This window comes from Myotis lucifugus, unplaced genomic scaffold (assembly GCF_000147115.1).
Source record: "Myotis lucifugus unplaced genomic scaffold, Myoluc2.0 scaffold_49, whole genome shotgun sequence".
Taxonomy (NCBI): Eukaryota; Metazoa; Chordata; class Mammalia; order Chiroptera; family Vespertilionidae; genus Myotis; species Myotis lucifugus.
The window spans coordinates 1,192,736-1,214,911 of record NW_005871097.1 but is presented as its reverse complement, the minus strand read 5'-3'; the positions used below and the strand labels follow the sequence as shown (position 1 = coordinate 1,214,911).

The following is a 22,176-nucleotide window of genomic DNA, read 5'->3' as shown; positions in this document are numbered from 1 at the left end:
TGTATATCCTCTTGATGTTCATCTGCTTTAATCTAGGAGTAAATGCTAAAGAAATAGTCCAAAACACCCACATGGGTTTTGCAGGTTAATATGTCTATCACAGTGCTATTCATAATAATGAAAAACTGAAAAAAACTGAACACTTTCATAAATAGGAGAACAGTGGAATAACCTATGGCATTTGGCAGACTTTTATATAGCCATTGAAATAATGTTTATAAACAGTTTATGACAACAGGATGTTATGATGTTATAATGTCAAGGAACAAAGGCAAGTTTAAAACACCTCAATGCACATACACCCATGTGCACTTCTGATATATTAGGAAGAGGGATTTTTTTAAGAGACTGGAAGAATATTTAGTAGTTATTCTAGGGTAGTCTGATGGGTGATTTCTAACATCAAGTTCAGCAGTTGGTACATGGCAGGCTAAAAAACATTTGTGGATTTAATGAACATTTGCCTTTTTTCCTAAAATGGGAATGCATTATTTATTTGTACAATAAATGCGTTTTTTCCAAAAGACAAAATTATATGACATTCACTATGATCATAGCTATGCAAAACCAATAAAACAAACCAAGTCACACACAGGAAAAAGATGGGAAAGAAAAAGTCCAAAATGTTAATAGTAGTTGTCTCTGGGATAAGACTATAGGTGAATTTTTCCTTTCTTTTAAAGTTCACTTTTAATATTAGAAACTGTACAATTCTTGCAGCTTCTTCTCTTTCTCCTTTTCTCCCCAACCGTGTCATCAAGGTAAAAGGTGAGGTTGCCCGCCCCTGCTACAAGCTCTCCTTTAAGAGTCTCCCCCACCACAGATGCCCATGTGATCACCTGGGACTACAACTGGAACTCACCTGGAGTGAGTTAAAAATCCTAGACTGAGAGGCCCAGGTCATGAGGACCCACCCTGAAGAAATAGGCAGTGCCATCTCTGAGTGACCCCTCCCCAGATTCTAAAGTACCAGCCACATTCTGATAGGAAGGAGATTGGGATCCCCTATCTCTCTACTGAGCCCTGATCCTTCATACCAAGAGCCAGACCCAGGCTTTCAGCTAAAATTATCTTCTATACAGGGCCAGAAGCAAGACTATTTTGAAAACACAGTAGGTGTAGTTTTAAAAAAAGTCTGATCCTTCCAAGTAGGGAAGCTGCAGCTGGTGTTTTGACAGTGTTCAGACTGTGGGTGTGGAAGCGTTTTACAAAGTCTATTTGTAAATGCCTTCACTGTATTTATAGACTCTTACAACAATGCTAATGAGTTTTAGTTCTGAAAAATACCAGAATTTCTGAAATTCTCCAAAGCATGTGTTTGGAGCGGCTGATGCCCAATGAGGTTTCAGTCCTCAATGGTCCTTGCTCTCCTCCAGTCTGCCTAACACACGGATACCATTTTGCCAAGAAGGATGTTACTAAATTGAACAAAAGAGAAAAAAGCCCATCCTTTTGTAATTTACTAGCTCTTATGAGGGTTTTTGTGTGGTGAGTTTCTCCATCCACAGCTGTTAAATAAAAGGAGAAAATATAAGAAAGCAGGCCTAGCACCATACACCAAAGATAACATTGTTATTTTCTTGTATTTTTCTCAGCAGTTTTAGTTATGGACACTTAAAACACATGAGTTCAATAGGCAACTAGCAGCTAGGAGTCTCCTTGCTTTACTGGACAGGAACCTAAATCACAGAGAACGAGTTGACTAGCCCAAGGACACCCAGCAGGATGGAGTGGAACCTACAATCCCATAGAAATGACAGCAACAACTGATAACTGATGGCCTACCATGAGCCAGGCATAGGGTTGCCCCCCCCTTTTTTAAAAAAATATATTTTATTGATTTTTTTACAGAGAGGAAGGGAGAGGGATAGAGAGTTAGAAACGTTGATCAGCTGCCTCCTGCACACTCCCTACTGGGGTTGTGCCCGCAACCAAGGTACATGCCCTTGACCGGAATCGAACCTGGGACTTTTGAGTCCGAAGGCTGACGCTCTATCCACTGAGCCAAACCGGTTAGGGCAGATTGCCCCTTTTATACGCTATTCAATCATCAGAACCACCCCTTGAAATATCTGCTCTGCCTCAAGGACACGGAGCTGCACTGCCCAGAGCCTCCTTCAGTGAAGGGCTGGATGTTCTACAAGCAGGAACAAGTAGGAATGCTGTTGGTCCCTCCAGGACCACCCCAGCTGCAGAGAGCCACCTCGACTGAGGTAAACCTTTTCCAGGGTGGACTACAACACACACTATAAAAGTCTTGCTCATTTCAGTCCAACACAGAACAACTTGGAGGAACTATTTTAGCTTCAAAGCTCCCTGTGGAGTTGGCTGAGGCTTTGGTGAGCCAGTATTACAACCTGACTTCTCCCTCTAATCAACACTGTTTCCTTCTTCCTTCAGTGAGCCCCGAGCCCTAAAACAGATCCTGCATACTAAATGCTGCCTCGGAGTCTTTTTCCTGGAGAACCTTAGCTGTGATCCCTTTATTTTCATTATATAGATCAGGAGATGGAGGCTCAGTAAGATTAAGTCACTTGCTGACAAAAGGTTATAAAAGTAGTAGAGTAGTGAGGTCTGGGTTTGAACCTACTAACTTTAACTCCAGGGCCAAGATCTTGACCACTTCTCAAAGCTGCTTCAATTGGCCTCCTGGTCACAGGGCTGGTGAGTCATCAAGGATGCCAGGTAGCCTGCCACCACTTCTCACTGCCAACTGTGTGAATCACCTTTGCTCCCCAAGTTAAAAAGTACTAGTGATAAACAAAAATCACACACTTAAAAAAAATCACACACCTAACCTACCCTGAAGGCCTGCTCTTCCCACTTAGACTTGAGACATGAGATCGAATATGTGCATAGTCAGAAACATGGAAGGTGTGCCATGTGCATCCCTTGAGAACATGAGCTCAGCCAGTGGCATGGCCCAATTTAGCCCAAGTTGGGACAGTTAAGCCAAGACATGTGGCCTGGAAAAGGTGTTGGAGTGCACAGGAAGCCAAGGCAAGGAAACAAGTAAATAAATAAATTAGCAGCATTAACAGCAGCAACAAAAAACTACGAAGACGACCCTATAGTCCTTCTAGAAGTGAGTGGTGATGAAGGGAAAAAGAGTGAACACACTGATTCCCATTGAACAAAAAAGATCCCAAGTCCCAATGATGACTCTTTTTGGAAGTCCTTTCTCCCTGCCATCAGAAGGATCTATTACTATAATGTAAATGTTTGGGCTTTAACTGTCTAAAAATTGTTATAGGGGGGAAAGAGCTGGGAAGAGAAGAAAAGGAAAATAAATAGAAAAGCCCCATCCCCTGCGCTCAGGAAACCACTGAAGTGCACACCGAGAATCCTGTTTTTCTCTAGCTTTCATCCCCACCCCGGGGGTTATCAACTCAGGTGGACAATGGCAGATGTCAAATATGAAAATCCTAGAGAAATGACTTGGGTTGCCCTGTCTCTTTCTTGCTCCAACTCCACAACCTTGTTTTACCACCCTCTTCTAATGCAAAACTACCAGGTCCTATAATTCACTTCCCTTGTCCACTGAGGATGAGAGGCCAATAGCTTTTCTGGCTGCCCACTCATCACATCTCAGACTTGGGCTCTGACTACTAAAACTGAAGAGAGATCATTCAGCTCAAGCCCTCATTTTATTACGGACAAGGGTCCTGTGCTCCAAGGGTGGGCGTTATGTGCCCAAGGCCACGCAAGTAATTGGTGGCAGAGCTGAAACCAGATGGAAGGTTCCTGATGCCCAGTCGTATCTTTGCCCATCACACTTGGGATGGCAATAATCAAAATGAGCATCCACATGCATATGTTTTATGATTCTAGAGATTTTTTTTTCTCTCTTAAATAAACAAGTATAAGAGGGCTCTGTCTGTGCAAGAAGCAGATGTGAAGCCAGTCCTTTGTTAATATTCTGCACAGGGAAGTTGCCGCCCGGGGAGATTGAATCCTTCCATCAGGAAAGGACAAAATAGCAGCAGTAAGCCAGTTTCCTTCACTCATCAGCCTCCTTTCCCTTTCCCAGAAATCCGGATCCAAATGCCCTGCTGATATCTGTGGAGTCCCTGTATATCTACTTGATGGCCAAGAATGTCCCAGGAATCACAGACACTTTTTTACTGCAAACTTTCCATTTAAACGTGGGACAGCTTGAGCCAGGCCAGAGGTGCAAGGAGCGGGAAACAGGGTGGTTTTCCTGGCAGCTCTCCCCTTGCACTGCGTCCTTGTTTGGATGAGCACAAACAAGCGTGGCTATTTATAGTTGGTGAAGACACGTTGGAAGGTGATGGGACACTGCCCACTCAATTCTCCTCCAAATTTCTGTTCTTTGTGCAGACTCTGCAGGCGTGTATGGAAATAGGCCTTGCTTCGGAGCTCATCCAGAGCACAAAAAGCTCGCACCCCCCTAAGGCAAAAGGATGATGACATCTGCAGCTCTCATCTGCAAACCCACAGCTGGGCATCTCAGAGAGGCAAGGGGCTTTAAAGATGCCTGGAGGAGGGGAATTCTGAGAAAAGTTTGTGGGGGTGCCAGTGGAGGAAGAGTGTTCAAAGCAATAGCCCATGGAAAAAGCATTATATGAACCAATTAGTGCTGTGTCTGTGTGAGGTGTCTCTACATCCTACTGTTTCCTTGCCCAATTCTGGCCATCACTGGCAGGAAAATCAACGTGCCTCTGTCTGGACTGGGACTAAACCCTGTCACTACTGTTGGTTCTTGCTGCAGGGAATAAAATTCATTCTAAGTGTGAGTGGAAAGAAGGAAAGAGAGAAGGTTAGACACACTAATGAAATGAGGTCAGCAAATAATGCAGACAAGGTAATGGCTCAATGGGATTTCTATGCTCTAGAAATCGACTGTCCGCGCTCAGTCCCTAGCCTTCCCTGAGTTCCGACTCCCCTGACTCTCTTGCTGCCTCTGGGGGAGGCTGCTCAGGCTTCCACCCCCGAGAGGCCTCCTGATGTGCTCTTTGAGGGGGTCCACATTTCCTTACTCCCGCAGAGCTACCAAGCCTGACCTGCTTGGCACCATGAAGGAACCCCTATCCCACCAAAGCTACCCACTAAGTTCTCTCAGGTGAGGGAAAGAAGCACGTGTGTATTTGCTGAGTGCCTCTCAAATGCCAGGCAAGAACCAGGGTCCTCAGGTATGGCGGCTTGTTTAAATCTGCACACCTGGGCAAGGTAGGCCTCATTGTGCCATTTTTTTGCAGAGCAGAAACTGAGACCCAGGGAAGTGTGCACCTGCTCAAAGTCACAGGGTAAATAAGTAGAGGGGTGGGTTTTTGATCCTAGTGTGCCTGGCTCCAAAGCAATGCGTGGGCAGGAACCATGTCTGGCCTAGTTACCATAGTTAACTGTTACCTAGAAAAGGCCCTGGCCAAATGTAGGCACCTGATGACTCTGCATATAGGTGCACATGCACACGTACCATCCTCTCTCATCAGTGAATCCATATGTAAGCACCCATTTTCCATAACCAAGTTTCTCACAAGTTAAGTCTATATATGCTTGATGGCCTACGCATTCTCTCTTCAACTCACCCCGAGTCTGTCTCTTGCCCCAAATGATTGTACAGAAATGCCTCAACTGGGATCACTGAGAGCCAACTAGTGCCCAAAGCCCATGGGTGTGTTTCAGTCTTCCCTGGTGCTCACTATAGTGGTGGTTCTCACAGCTTGTTCAGCCAACCAGTAGCATTAGCAACAATGGGAGCTCCCTAGAAATACAAACTCTCTGTCCTTAACCCAGCGCTACTGATTACAAACTTGGGGGAGCTGCGATCTCTGTTTTAACAAGCCCGCAGGTGATTACAGTGCACCCTCAACTGTGAGACCCATGGATCAGTAGTTGCTCCACCTTCTCTTCTTCCAGCTTCCATGACATCATGCTGCACCTACCCTTTTCAATGGCTCCTAGTTCTTCCTCCACCCGATAAACAATTTTCCCCACTGTTGTCTTTACTCTCTTCTTTTCTCCATAATCTCCTGGAGTGATTATAGCCATTCCATGCTTATAACTGCCATTTATGAGCCAACAACACCCATCTCTATAAGTTCTAGCCAAGATCTCTCTCCTGAATCCTTCAAAGGCATGTCTTGGTCCTGAATTGTAGAAAAACATCTCACAATTCATCACTAGGGCTCTTTTAAAAGACATTTGGAATACTTGAGTAATCTAAACTCAAAATGATGGCCCGAGCACCCACATGCACATTTTACCCGCCTTCTTAGGAAACAAGTGTATGCACTCTAGATATATTTCTCTTCCTCTTTTGTTTATTAATTGATTGATTAGTTTATACCTAGTAAGAATAAAGAACTCTTTTTGAAATGCTTTATTTTGGTGGGCATGGGGGCCAGACACTTCACAGAGCAATCAGGGCCTGGAAGCTTATTTTCTGCTAAATTGTAACCCCGGGGCTTTAGCAGTTCTGATGCCTGTGCAAATCTAAAGAAAAATTAATTTCCATGTGGGTAAGTTGGTCTCAAGAGAGATATCCACCCTTCTCTAAGCACTTAGTTGATGTTTGGCATATAAATGTTTACTTAATCTTTGCCTCAAGCTGCTCAACAGTCATTTATCTCCCAGTGTCTCTCTGAAATCCAGGGCTGTATTTTCGTTACAAGTGAACATGTTGCAACTGGCCCTCCCCACTGGATCCTGTGCTCCAGTTCTCCCAATTTAGCCCCCAGCCCTTCACAGGCAAAGTACCTGGTGTGTGAAAAATTTAAAGCAATAGGCCATGTCCAAGCAGTACAGGTCTGGGAAGTCACTAGGCCTCCTGCCCACAGCTTGGTGTCCAAGACCCAACGGAGATTCCTCCTCCAACAGATGCTTCCACATCTACAGTCAGTGGACAGTGCCCTCTGGGATTCTTGAGCCATGGTAACCAACTCCTCATATCCAGAATGTCCTCACTGAATGGCCTGCTACCACCCTGATTACTGAACCTTTCTTATCACTGATCAACTCCCAGAACATTGACATCCATCTGAGAGGACACTGGCTTCCAGAATATCAACCTTACCCCACTTCAGATCTTGCCATCTTCCTGAGCCTATGACAGCCATGTAGGTAATCCATCTCCAATGGCAAGCCCCTCTTTCAGACCTACTTCACCTCTGAACTTATGAGCACCAACTTCATCTTTCTGACCAGCATCTCCTATACTTCTGACAATTGACTTCTCCCACTTCATCCTTGCTTACCTCACTTCCTCCTTATGTTTTTTTAGCTTCCCCTCCATTCCAGACCCCTGTCTATTACTCAAGGCCCCCAGACACCACTTGTCCCCATCCCCTGCCCTGCCAGTCACTTGCCCCCACTTAGAGAGCAAGGGCTACTCCCTGCTGTAGCAACAATGGGCAAAGCTCATCCTCTCCTGCTCCAGCTTCCCCACTCTTTGGGAAGAAAAAGAATATATTACAACTTGGGGTGTCTGTGTTTGTGAGATTAACAAACCTGTTCTGGTCCAGCCAGCCTGCTTCTACCTCTTTCCCTATTAGGCTTATTTTCTTTTGAAGGCACACACCTGCTCTGCCCCTCAGGTTTCTGGCTTGCTGCCTCCCACTGCATGCAATTACTAGAGCTCAGAGCAGCCTGCTTCCTTAGATTTTTCCTTCAGAGTTTCCTTAGATTTTTCTTTTTTAAATTTTGGACCTTTCTCCCAGGTTTCAGGACCTCTTTTCACAGAGGTTTCTGAACATATATTTATTAAATTGATAATTCACATTATTAGACATAGAACATTACATGTTCATGTATGTGTGTACATACATATACAAAAGGTTTAGACATATTGAAATATATCAAAACAAGTGAGTAGGTGCCATACTTTTGAGCCTGCATTTTCTCAAGTGTGAAAATAGGGTAGACAGAATGCTTTTTGAACCACAACCACCTTAGTTACATGCTGAGCTGGACAAGACAAGCAGACACTTTCTTTGCCTACTATGAAATAATAACCAAGGCATCCCCAAGGCATAGATTTTCAAACAAAGGAGGCACTTATGGCCTAGGGGAACCTCCTATTAGCATTCAATTTTTAAATCAACCTTGGTATTAAATATTTTTGAAAAAGTCTTTTTTCCTGTTAAAATTCCATCTTGCCCTGGCAGGCACTTCTCAGTGGTTAGAGCATCAACCTGCACACTGAACGGTCATGGGTTTGATTCCCAGTCAAGGTTACGTACCTGGATTGTAGGTTTCATCCCCAGCCCTGATCAGGGCATGCGCAGGAGGCAACTAATTGATCTGTCTCTCTCATACTGATGTTTTTTTCTCTTTCCCCATTCCCCCCTCCTTTTCACTCTTTCTAAAAATCAATGGAAAGAAATCCTTGGATGAGGATTTCAACAGCAAAAAATTCCATCTTCACTTAATTTCTAGAAATTGGAGGAGCATGCTTACCAGTGGATATGTTAATGGCATGCTTCCACTTGCTCAGAATGGACACACAAGTGTGCACTGGTGTCCTCTAGCTCCCCTACACATGATTCATGAAAACTGATCTGCAATGCTTGAGCTCCACCATTACTAAGATCCAGAACAGTGCTTTGTACATAGTAATCCTGCAATATAATTGTGTTAAGTGAACACATCTAGAAAAGATTCCCCTCTTCCTAAATTTATGTAATTCTTTTTTCTAAAACATGCCAGTTCCTGTTTAAATAGAAAGAAATTGATCTCTTCTAGAAGCCACATTTGGCAGCGAGCTTTCTGGTTGATGAGAGAAAGCTTCAGCCGAGACACTGCAGCTGGAGTGGTATGCCTGGTGTCCAACAAGAATGGCAAACAATGATGTATGTCCATGGGTTAAATCACCCATCCAACTATCTATCCAGTCAGGTAAATCCTGGCAAAGACATGGGTTCACACAGCAGACAATACCCTTTCACTGGAGGACCACAGACACAAAACTCTTAGAATGACATTACCATTCCTACCTCAATTAATTTTGCAGAACGAAACACGTTCATAAATCACTATATGGGTTGGTTGTCCAATGTGACTGCCTAGCAAAAATATAAAGTGCATGAAGTACTGAGAAACAATAGCCTTTCTTTGATTTTCTTAATAAAAGTATGTTGAAATCCATGGTGCACTAGGTAACTTAGAACATAAAAGACATACATGCTACAGAGCTTGCTCGAGGCATGGAAGGATGATAAGCAAAGTGAACAAAATGTGAGCACTGGCACCTCCCCCCTTTTAGGAACCATGGCATTCAACAAGTGTGTTAAATAAGCCACTACCATATGCTCAACCCCATGAAGCATGTGGAAATGACAAAACACACTCTTGATCTGCTTGAAATCTGGTAAAAGAGTGTGGGGGTGTGAGCATCCCCAGTGGCACAGCATGGGACCCTACCCTAGGCTAAACACGGATATTTGTATCCAGCATTTGGGGGAAAGAGTGACCAGTGAGAGATAATGGAAGACTTCTAGAAGAGGGGTGTGCTAATTGGGGAGCATTAACAGATGCATGAGAGGTAGCCAGGGAAGGAGGGAGGCACTGTCAAGAACTTGGGAGAATCTAGACCAGGGGATCTGGCAGCAGTGTGGACCCAGGCCAACAGCATGGGTATCACCTGGGAGTGTGTTAGAATGTAAATTCCCAGGCCAACCTCAGACCTACCAAGTCAGCAACTGTGGGGGTGGGGTCCAGTGACCTGAACAAGTTCTCTGGGTGATTCTGATGTATGCCAAGTTTGAGAACCACCGAGTTAGAGCAGGCACTACACTCCCTTCAACTGGCTGCGTAAGTGGCTAGAGCAGGTACTGGCTCCCCGGTACCAGCCTGGGCCTGCCACTTCCTAGGTTTGTCAGGAAGAAACCCAGGGCTTTCCTCCCCCTCTCCCCTTTCTGAAAACCAGTGCCCTGGGACTGGGCAGCCACAGAGGAGGAGGGGGAGGGGGAGGCCGGGGCTGCTCAGACGTCACACACATTGTGAATAATAGTTACATTTCCCACTGGCATTTAGACAAACCCCTCTCATGCATCCTCCTTGGTGGCTTGTACTTCTAATGGACAACTGGATATTGGGAGGGCTGGAAACAGAGAACTAAGCAGAGGCGGGGGCGGGGGATGAGGCCTTTGTGAGCCCAGAAAGTTGGAAGTTATTACTCACTCCCTTCCCCCTTGCATGCAGGTTTAATTGTTGGCTCGAAAAGCCTGAACCTATCCCTTAATGAGACAGCTGAGAGCAACCTTCGAAGACAAAGAAACCATCAGAATTGCACTTCTTTTCGGATCAGATCTTTAGAAAGCACAGCAGGGATATTTTGGAAATTGTTACTGACTTAATCGAAATGTCTAAAGTCCCTGGATGCCTAACAGAACAAAAGCAGAGTGTGTTCTCCTTTCACTCACCACAAAATGATGTGCCTCTCTGCTGCTCCACTCTACCTGTTTGCGTAGTTCTTATTCTCTTCAGAAGCTCATAGGTTTACATGACCTTTTTCATCTGAAGTGCTAGCTTCTGGGCTAACCATGCTACTGAAGTGGCCTTTGCTAAGATCATGGGAGCGCTCAAGTGGTCCTGTTGTGGGCATGTTCAAATGGCCTTCTGCTGTCAGTCAGCAAAAGAGGGTGCAGCATGTCCAAATCTGACCAACTCAACAGCAGTCCTGGTCCCATTAGTTTCCCCAGGAATATACAAATGCTGTATGATTCCACTTACATGAGGCATCTAGAGTAGTCATAGTCATAGAGACAGAAATAATGGCCATTGTCAGGGGTTAGAAGGAAGGGGGAGGGGACTTATGGTTTAAGGGATACAGAGTGTAAGTTTTGTGAGATGGAAAGAGTTCTATGGATGGATGGCGGTGATGGTTGCACAACATGAATGTACTTAATGCCACTGACCTGTACACTTGAAAATGCTTATGCATCTATCAGACTGTCAAACCTCAGAGGGAAGGTAGGGGAGGGTGGGTGTATGGGGGAGAGATCAACCAAAGGACTTATATGCAAGCATATAGGCCTAACCAACAGACACAGACAACAGGGGGTGAGGGCATGAGTGTGTGTGGGGGGGTAACATGGGGATAAGGACACATATGTAATAACTTAATCAACAAAAAAATTTAAAAAAAGAAAATGTTTATGATGGCAAGCTTCGTTATGTGTATTTTACCAAAATTTAAAAATCTTTTTTAGAAAGTGAAGAGCTATTTTGTCTTACTGTAATACACCAAGTTTGATACACAGTAATAAAAATGACAATGAAAGTAATGATTTACAGGCATGGGGTGACATACTTGGGAATTACCCCTTCCATCCTTTTAGGTGCATTCCATTATCATCTTCAATGAACAGATAAAGAAAGTGAGAGAGCGGGGCAGTGACTTGCCAAGGCTCACACTCCTCCTATGAGGTAGGGTGAGACATGAGCCCAGAAGCCTGCCTGACTCTAACACCAGGGCACTGAAGCCCCGTGAGACTTTCATTGTACAAACTTAGCTCAAAAGAACAAAAATCTGGTGAGTGACTGTGTGTTTACAGGTACATGAAAAGCCCTCCATGCCACCAACTTATTCTGGTATATTACACCAACATGTATATTATACATGTATTGGTAGAAAGTTCTGGCAATGAACCCGTAGAGAGAACACAACACTTCCTTGTGGAGTGATGAGTATCTCAGGTCTGGAAGGCACAATGCCCAACTCTGATTCCACATTACTAACACGTAAGTCCCGCCAGCCAGTGAACAAATTGGAGTTTTACCAGATACATCTGGAAGGTGTGCCTGAACAAAATATGTTCCTTAACTTCAAAGGTCTCATAGTTCAGAGACATGTACACTAATATAATCTTTGCCATGCTGGGTCCCGGGTTCCACAATAGGGCTGTGCAATCAAGGCAGAGGGAGCCTGGGGGTGTGGAACAAGGCACCACAGAGCAGGGAGGGCATTAGGGGATGGACCTGCTAGTGAGACGTGGGCACCTCAGGCCAGCAGGACGGCCAGGGGAGAAGGTGGGCTTGGCACCTGCATTTCTAGTCTGAAGGGCCATTGGTCTTGCTCTAATAAAGCACAGGGAAAACTCCTGCCTGTGAGCAGGACCTAGGTGCTCTGCTGCTGCTCCCAGCCTCACACCCACTTTTGCCCAAGCACCAGAGTAAGAACAGAAGTGGCAGAGTCCTCGAAAGCTTTGCTAACAGGATGGAAGGGCAGCTTTACCTGCCCCCCATCCCTCAGCCAGACCCATTCAAGGCTCTTCTCCTGTAACCCTAGGCCACCCCTCACATACCCCTGTGCCCATCCCAGGAGTGAGAGCAGAACAGTACCTGGTGTGGGTCAGGGGACCCACTGGTCGTTCGGGTCTCCTCGGAGGCAGTGCGCCTGGTCTGCTGAGAGAATTGGTCTTGGGTGGCCTTGGCTTTTTTGGTGGTATAGCAGGAACAGAAGGCTTCTGTAAATCCAGTTTTGGCTCTCTGTCTGGTCTTTCTTTAAGTCATTGTTTTAAAAAAAAACATAAAAAAGACAGATAGATCTAGCGTAAGTGCCAGTACTTAAGTGCAGATTGCTTATTTCATGCTTTAAAAAAATCACCGATGCCATTTGTGCCATTTATGAAGGTGAAACGAGACATTGAAAGGCATTTTTTTCTTTTAAAATATATTTTTTATTGATTTCAGAGAGGTAGGGAGAGGGAGAGATAGAAACATCAATGATGAGAAAGAATCCTTGATCGGCTGCTTCCTGCATGCCCCACATTGGGGATAGATCCCACAACCTAGGCATGTACCCTGACTGGAAATCGAACCATGACCTCCTGGTTCATAGGTTGATGCCCAACCACTGAGCCACACCAGCCAGGCTAAAGAACATCTTTTATTCTCTGTCAATTTAGAAGAAGCCCTACAGAGCAAAACTTAATGTTTACCTTTGCTCATGATGGTCCCTCTACCTAGAGGCCTTTCCAGCCACAGACCACCCTTAGCAAACTTCTACTCATCATTAGACCTACTTATAAGGCCTGGCTGAAACTTGAAACCACTATATTCCCTTCTGAACAGCTGGACCCACGAAGGGTAACACTGTGAGCCACGAGGGTAACCTTGTATAAACAGGCTCCATTTAGATACTTGCTGGTTGTGTGCATGTTTGGCACAGCCTGGAGGCTGTCAGCTCCACGGGCAGAGTCCACGTCTAGTCATCTCTCTAGAATCTTGCAGGGCACTGGGCACATAGCAGGTGCTCAGTAAATGGCTGACAGGCTTGGTAACTGACCTGCAGAACCTGCTGGATGTGGGGAGGAAAGAGGCCTGACACCTCTCTGGTCGGCCTGTGTAAAGGGCCATAAGCTTATAATGAGGGGACCGTTTCAGGGAACAAGGACTAGTTTGGGATTCTTTTTGTGCAGTTTGAACTTGGAAGGTAAATTGGGGCTTCACAGGTATTTTGTTTCCAAGGGTTTTTGGAGTCAGAGCTATTAAAATGAAGTTAAAGCCAGGTCTGGTGGCCCAACTGGGCAGTGCTCAGTGACAGCTGCATTTTTTCTGTCCCCAATTAGCCTTGCCCTGTTCATGGCATAAAAAGCAGGTATCCACATTCTTCTTTACAAAGACAGAACTTCTGAGAGTTGCCCACTGGAGGATAGGTGGGGTCCGTATATTCACTTGTAGCTGGAACTCTGAACACGTTGTACTTGCAAACACAAACTCATATTGTTTGGGTGCCCAGGCCAATTGGCCAAACTTTTAAAAGCCTGTCAGCATTTGTGTGGCTATCACAGTGCTCATCCCCACCATAATTCAGTGGGGGAATATGCCCCATCCAGGAATGCTAGGCACTCATTAGCTGGTACACGGGGAGCAAAGGAGAAAGGACTCGGCTGAAACACAAAGGAAGGGAGATTCCTCCTGCTGGAAGGGATGGAAGGCCAAGTCTTAGGGTGGGGCTGGCTCCCTGGCTTCTCTGTTGCTTTTAAAATATATATTTTAATTGATTTTTTAGAGAGAGAGGAAGGGACAGGGAGAAACATCGATGTGAGAGTGAAACATCCATCAGCTGCCTCCTGCGTGCCCCCTACCCAGGATCAAGCCCACAACCCAGGCATGTGCCCTGACTAGGAATTGAACCAGCAACCTTTCAGTGCACAAGATGCCCAACCAACTAAGCCACACTGACCAGGGCTGTTACTTATTTTTTTAAAGAAGGGAGGAGAGAAAGGAAGTAAAAGAGGAAAGATATCTTTATATATCTTTATATCTCTCACCTGAGTATGTGTTTATTGATTTTAGAGAGAAAGGAAGAGAGAGAGAGAGAGAGAGAGAGAGAGAGAGAGAGAGAGAGAGAGAGAGAGACATTGATGTGAGAGAGAAATATCAATTGGTTGCCTTCCGTATGTGCCCTGACCGGGGATCAAACCCACAACCTAGGTCTGTGCCCTGACTGGGAATCGAACCCACAAAGTTTTTGGTGTATGGGATGATGCTCCAACCCTTGTTGCTTTTGATAAGGGCTTCTGCCTTCTTGACCCATTGTGGCACAGAACAATGGCTCCTAGGAAGGAAAGGAACCAGAAGTGTGTGGCCACTTGGCCAGGTAAGTAGGGCAGTTATTCACATGTAAGCTGAGTCTTTTAGCATGGAACAGAGCAGGAAGTGTCCTTGTCAAGGAGCCTGACTATTAGTCAGAAACTAGCCATGTGTTCTCTATGAGGACAGGGGGCAGTGTTTGGTTATGTCAAAACACACACTTTTATCAAAGAGCTATTTATATGGCACATGGTCAATGCTATTTTTTCATTGATCTGTGATACATACCTGGCCTTTATAATAAGGTTCCACAACTCAAGTTTTAACTCTTCACTATGAAAGAGGTGTAACTTCTTAAGAGCTCACAATGTCAGTAAAACTTTTGGCAAGCTGACATAAAATATTAAATTTTACAATAAAAATTCACGAGGCCACCCAGGAGCACCTCCAAATAATTGAATTCATTAATTCAGCATTTCTCTTGTGACTTACAAATAACTGCTTTTTAAAATGGAATGTGCTCTGCTTCCTGTTCATAATAATAACATAGCATTTTCTCCCATAAAATGTGTGATCAATCAAATCTTAGACACCCAATAAAATGAGTCCTTCCACAGCATGTAGATTTCCTTGGGAGAGACTCAGAATGGTAAAACTCAAACACATTTGTAAAATTGACTGTGTGAGATGGGTTAAGCTCCTTCCCTGCAAATGACATTTCTAACCACCTTCAGGGGACTGTAGACACTGAGCTGCTTCTTCCAGTTTCCCCTTGCTTCCCCTCTCTTAGCACTCTTGACCAAAGACATGTGTCTGTAGCCAGGATCAAAGGCCCAGGAGTGACCGAGGATGAGAGTGCTGCTGGTGAGGGCAGGATGGTGATGGCAAGAAGATTGGGATGGAAGAAACCCAGTGTGTTCAGTGACTGGACCTGTTGTTTTTTATTTGATGAGAACTTCTGCCCCCCCAAAAAAAATACCATATAACCCCCTCTCCTATTTCCTCAGATGCGGGATGTTTAAAAGAAATCAAAATCATATTCCAAAGAAAAAAAATTCTGTAGATAATCTGGACTAGCCCTGTGACAGACAGCTTTGTCTCTTGCTGTTCTAGAAGTGCCAATGAAGACTTGATGTCATACCTTTTTCTTCTGTTCTGTTTGGAAGCGTTTCTGGTCTTTCAGGAGGTATCTTTTTAATTTCATGTTTTCTCTCAGTGGTACCTAGGGGGGAAAGGATAACAGTGATCAGAAAATATTTTCTCTACTCATTTATTAGACACACCAGCATTTTTAATATTTATTAGGAACAGCAAAGTTAATAGATATTTTTTCCTAAGCTGAGTGCTGGTGTTACTTGGCAAAAACAAGTCGCTAAGAAACAGAGCAGAAGCCATTTCTGTCCTATGTCATTAAGTTTGCCTGCCTATACATCCTTAATTTATAAGAACACCACTAATATTTTATGATATTTAGGTCTGACTCCCCTAGGCATCAAAATAGTCACAGGAAATTCTTGGTTGCAGGTGGGGAATGTGTATAAATAAATAAAGAAGTCAATCTTCAAAATATGCAAATAAGGGGATATTGTGCTCTATACATAAAAAAGAATTTCACAGGGATCTGGGTTCCACTTTGTAGCAGTTTTAAAATATTGCCTCAAAGGGTTCGCTACCCCTCCCCCATTAAGGGGTAATGTTTATGTCCCCTGTTTGGAATATGGGTGAGCTTGTGACTGCTTCAACCAGTGGCCGGCGCAATACCATATAATTTCGTTATGTCCTAAAAGGCCATGTAGCTTATGCTTTACTTGTTAGAATATTGAACCTCCATGTAAGAAATGAATTGCCCTGGGGCCATCATGCTACAGAGGCCACGTGTAGTAGACCAGGTGTAGTCACTCTGGCCTACAGCCCTAGCTGAGCCCAGACATGAGAGTGAAGTGGTCATCTTCAAAGTGGATCAGCCAGCCTCAGCTGGTCCAGAATTCTCAGCTGATGTCCCAGACATCATGGAGAAGAGAGACAAGACACCCTGGCCATGCCCTGTTCAAATTCCTGACCCCCAAAATCCTGGGCATAAGATTGTTGCTTTATGCTGCCAAATTTGGGGTGGTTTGCTATACAGCAGTAGTAACTAGAACATATTTTTAAGTGGAGAGATGTGCACAGAAGATGTGGTAGTTCTCCCTAAGTCCTTTCATTTTGTGTCTGAATCCCTCAAGTATTACTTTTCCCCAAATGCACCAATTAGCATTTCATCTTTACCCATGTTGACTGCAGCGGCTCCCTCCCCTGGCATTTTCATCAGTGTCAGTAACTTCAGGCACGTAAGAACACTTGAAAAATAGCTAACACATGAAACCAATCACTCACAAGTACTCCTCTGACTTATGGACTTGGTTGAGTGCTTGACAATTCCTTACATGACCAGCCTTATGGATGTGTGCTTGGTACTAAAATCTCAATTATATATAGCATAAGAAGCCAAAAGAATTTTTAAAAATTCACTGAACACACACTTCACCTAAATCTCCTTAATGACTCTCTCTACAAATTAAACACTGTATATGCTTTCTGTCTATTCCATATATAATTTTTTGTGTCAAATAATCAAACACAAGGAAAGTTGATGATGGGGAAAATATGAATATCTACCTCCCCATTACAAAGTAGTTCCCAAGATCATTCAGCAGGATAAATGAGCAACAATAATCTAGGAAGATTAAATGTCATCTTGCTTTGCCTTCAGAGAGCCAGCATAACCTTGTTAAAACTGTTTCAAAAGGATAAGAATTTGTCTACCATGCTACAATCTAGTCTCCTAATGATAATGAAGAAGTCCAGCATCATTCCTAGAGACACAGGAGGAACTGACAATCCTACTACCATGAAGAATCCAATCTTAGCTACATTCTCGGCTATCTGAGCCTTGGACCACTCAACTCATCAACTTGGCCTCTCATCTGTCACAAAGGTCTCTATGGAAAAGGGTCTCCAGAGACAAGAAAATCAATAACCTGCTTTAATTTCAGCACAATAAAATATTTATCCAGCCAGAACCACTAGGTGGCAAAACTAAACTGCTCAATGCAGAAGAGGATGGGGGCAGAGCAGAGATGTAATTAACATCCCATTTCAGGGCTTAATCTCTATAATGCTCAACTATGCTGAAGGGAATGAAAATGGAATTTGGGGTCAAGGTGATTTTTCCACCCAAGCTGGTGAGACAAAAGAACTTTAAAAAAAATCCCTCCTAAAAAGTCTGTGAATAACCAATCTAGAAATTTATTCATACTTTAAATGCTACAGAAATACCATAATTATTGAGTGTGTAGAACTAAAAATACCCCTACTCTTCTTCTATTTTAGTTGCTAATTTTTAAAATGCCACTTACCTACTTATTCATGGAGGAATTTCTCTCCATAATTAGTTTTTTAACAATTATAAAGAGTTCTATTGGGAAATATGGATTATCATCTTTATGTATGAGACTCCATCGTTACAACAAGTTACCCAATGTCTGACATCAAGTCTTCCCATATTATTTAACCTTAATATCTGAACTGCACAGCAAAAGTGAATTCGACTCTTCAAGATTAAAAAAATCATGAGGAAAAATATTTATTGCTAGAAAAAAATTTTTGTTGGGGGTAAGTGAAGTAAGTGAAAATTTTGGTTAACTACATGGGACAGACACTGAAAATTCAGTGCACCTATACATGTTCGTTGACACTGTGACCTGTGGAACGCGATCCCCTCCAAGCTGATCCTCGATCTGGCAAGCATAGGTGAAGGAGGACAATTTGGTTCTGCTTGCCTCAAAAGCAGTTTATTAAACCAATAAAAACAAAGCAGACAAAAACTGGTTTACTCCAAAGCCAAGTCTTTCTGGTCATTCGCTTGGGGAGGTTAGACTTTTTTTTTCCTGCTGTATCAGGGATACATTTTAATGATATGTTTATTTATTTATTTTTTTTTAGGAAAAACAGTAGTTATTTAAAACTTGCCTGTTGAGACCAAAACAGTACTTCCCAATTTGGCATTCTGTGGCATTTGAATCTAAGAATCTTGAGTTCTATCAAGGACACTGTAAATACACGCAGAGAATGACGCATATCGTGTTGATGGAACAGAAAGGTACCTTACCTGCCCCTTGTTTGATGACAGGAGCGGATGGAGGAGGTGGCTTCTTGGGTCTCTGAAAAAGTAATCAAAATGATACCACATGAGATTGTTGGCAAGCCTGGCCTCTCACATAAGGACCACAGACAGTATTTTCTAGATGTAGTGTGGACAGTCCAGAGAACTTCTCAAAAAAAAATTGAGTAATTCTCTCTCTAGGGATGTTAGATTTTGGCACCTTTAAACAAACACTAAAATACATTCAGTCTGTAAAACAAAACTCAGATGGACAAATGAAATACCATTTCGCCCTTTTTAAATTTGTAATAGCCTTCTGGAAAAGCTCAGCTCAGCAAAAAATGGCCTGAAACCAGCAAGCACAATGGTTCTCCTACGCTGCAAACGCATTTGCAATTAAGATTCAATCTGCTGAATAACCAAGTGATTCAAAAAGAGTCACTGGGGTGGCTTTAAATCAGATCTTCTCTGGATGTGGGACCTTCAACAAAATTCAGGCTCAGGGGCTGGTGCAATTGGGTGGGGTTCTAAGCCTGCTGCCCCTTTCCCTCCCAAGACTGCCAGCATAGACCTCCTCAGACCAGCTGAATGCTGGAAACTGGAATGGAGTTTCTTTGCTTATCAGTCACTTGTTTTACTCTCATATCTTGTCACTCTATAGGTGACAGAGGTAGCAATGCAATCAATGGCATCCATTCCTGAACCGGTTCTAGAGTATCTCCTTGCTCACCAGGACTGACGGTAGGAGAGAGATGGTCAGGTAGAGATCAGCAAATGAACCTGCCCATCCTTGGCTCTTTATTAGCTGGGTGATTTAGCCAAGTTACCCCTGAGTAAGCAGTTTAGATGGTGGGCAAGAGGTGGGGCTTCAGAATCTGTCATTAAAAATCAGGGCTCTTTGCCCTGGCTGGTTTTGCTCAGTGGTTAGAGCATCAGCCCGAGGACCCAAGGGTCTCTGGTTCCATTCTCAGTCAAGGGCATGTACCTCGGTTGCAGGTTGAACCCCAGTCCTGGTCAGGGTGCCCGGGAGGCAACTAGCTGATGTGTTTCTCACATCGATGTTTCTCTCTCTTTCTCCCCCTCCTCTCTTCCTCCCACTCTCTGGAAAAAATAATATCTTCGGGTGAGGATTAAAAATAAAAATCCTGGCTCTTTCAGTTAATTAGCATGGACACTGGGCAAGTGACCTCACTTAGCTAATCATTCTCATCTGTAAAATGGCAATAATATTACCTCCCTTTTAAAGAGAAGACAATTTCAAAGCAGAGGGAGTCAGTAAGCACTGCCTTGTTTAATCCTCATAACAACTCCATAAGCAGTGATATTATTATGCCCATTTTGCAGATGAAATAATTGAGGCCTAGAGAGATGAAGGCATTTCCCCAAGTCACCAGGCTATTAAATGGAGTAAGGGACTAGAAGTCTAGCCTAGAACTGTCTGACCCACAGACTGCTCTTTCTTAATCATTATGAAGGGTCCATCCTGCCAGAGAGCATCCACAAGACAAACTATCACGTGGCTGTAAACCACACACAGTCTACAAAAGCACAAGGAGCTGTAGCTTATTAAAGATGAAAAAAAAAGCCACACAACCAGAATGGGTATCAATTGCAGCTACAGTATGAGCTTAACTAGGTTATAATACACACAGAAAAAGAATGGAAAACAAGAAATTTATAGTAGTGATTTCTAGAATTATGAGTGCATACATGCGTGTGTTTCCTTAATATTTTTCTGTCTTGTCTACATGCATACAGATTTTATTATTTTAAAAAAAGAAAGCTACTCAAAGGCCACCTCTTCTTGCACATAGGTTCCCCCCATGGATGTTCCAGTTCACAGATCTTACACTACTTTTCCCCCTTTTGCCAGCTCCTTCTAGATCTCTACCCCAACTCCTTCCCTTTTCTGTCTTTGTATAAATTAGACTGGGGACAGCTGTGTGTTTACCTAATAAAGTTATCATTGAAGCTCTGCCAATTACCCTTCCTTTACCTCAAGATCTGAGTAATTTCTTATTCACGAAACTGCCAACACCCTGTGGCCTAATTCTTCCCAGCCAAGCCCCAACAAAGCCTACCCCGCAGAAGTCTTCCTCACCTTCTGTTGGTTTAAAAACTTTTATAACCAACTTCACATGAGCCTCTTCTTGCTGAGGCCGTTCCCCCAGCAACCCTGCCTCAAACCACAGGGCCCCAAATAAAAAAAAGACAACTGCAAGTAATCATATTTTCCCAAGATGACTTGCAAAGAACAAAAACCTTGAGTGTTGTGTCACCTTTGGTATGTAGCAGACATGAAATGTGACAGGGCAGAGCAGAGGGGCACCAAGGGAATTGTTGGGCTAACAGACAGCGTGTGAAAAGTGTGCTTGTGGCAAGTGCATGCTTGAATGTGGCAAAGGAAGGAGGCAGAGGTGTGGGGTTTTGTTTGGAGCCCTGGCAGCTGCGGAGGCAGGTGGAGCAGTTTTGAAAGGAAGGAGCAGTTTGTGAGCTGTCTGTCTTGCATCCACTACACTTGATCAACGCTGGCCAGATGCCTGATTTGCTTATTAGCAGAGTAGGTTTACAGGTTGTCCTTTTTGTTTTCCTTGACTGACTTCACTCCAATTCCATCAAACTTAGCCTTGCTGCCTTCTTCTGTGAGATATGATGACACATTTTCAAATAAGATGTCTTTCAAGGTCATTTTAAACAAAAATCAGGGCCCGGGTTCCATGTAGCTTTAGACCAACCCCCAAATAATTGATGAAGAATTGTACATGAGCCTACATTGATTTTTTTTATTATAATGTAATGTAATGGGAAGATAGGGCAGTGATAATTGAAAGGCAGTCTGGGTAAATCTGTAGCCAAATGTGACAGTCAAAAATTCATCATAGGAGTTCACAATTCTCATATGAAAAGATGTAAGCTTATCACTTAGTTAATTTCCCCCAAAATGTCCAATTGTGACTGGATAAAGAAGATGGGACTACAGGGCCCTCCAGGTTAAGCAGTAGGTCAACATTTACTCTGTGAGGTTTACCAGTGTTAACCTGTAAGTGTGCAGACAAAAACATCTTCAGCTCAGGTGAGTATTTTAAGTCATGGATTTTTATTCTATTTATTCTCTTTACCCCCCAACCCCCACAGTGAAAGTAAAGGACTCTGACTCCAAACTCAGGTGGCTTCAGCCTGCTCAATTTGCAGGTAGATGCTGAAAACAGAGGACCTTAGTGCTATGCTGAGGCCTAGAGGGGCATATCAACAGCTAGGTGGTAGCCAAAGTGGGCCCAGAGCTCACTTCTCTCAATGTCCAGACTATAGCAATTCATTAAAAAAAGAGCCAACATAAAAATGTTCAGAACAAAATCAATGAGCCAACATCTTCTGATTTAGGGGATCGCATAATACCTCCTGAGGTCTTCACATAATACAGTGCACGTAGGCCTGTGTTTAGAGCTGTTGGCTTGGACAGAGAAGCAACAAACAACATCCTTCAGCACATATAAAAACTAGATTCAATTTCTTACATTACCAGGAAGGAAATAGAT

At 43.6% G+C, this 22,176-nt stretch overlaps 1 protein-coding gene across 6 annotated transcripts in view; it reads right to left on the bottom strand.

Moving 5' to 3' along the window:
• Positions 1–22,176, bottom strand: part of SH3KBP1 (SH3 domain containing kinase binding protein 1) — a 271,074-nt gene that overhangs the window by 38,327 nt on the left and 210,571 nt on the right. For all 6 annotated transcript variants that reach the window (XM_023753684.1, XM_023753685.1, XM_023753683.1 and 3 more), the window contains 3 exons: positions 18,647–18,698; positions 15,641–15,721; positions 12,304–12,463 (listed from right to left, as the gene is read on the bottom strand). In XM_023753684.1, coding sequence (XP_023609452.1) covers positions 12,304–12,463; positions 15,641–15,721; positions 18,647–18,698 — 293 coding nt within the window. The remainder of the gene's footprint in view (positions 1–12,303; positions 12,464–15,640; positions 15,722–18,646; positions 18,699–22,176) is intronic.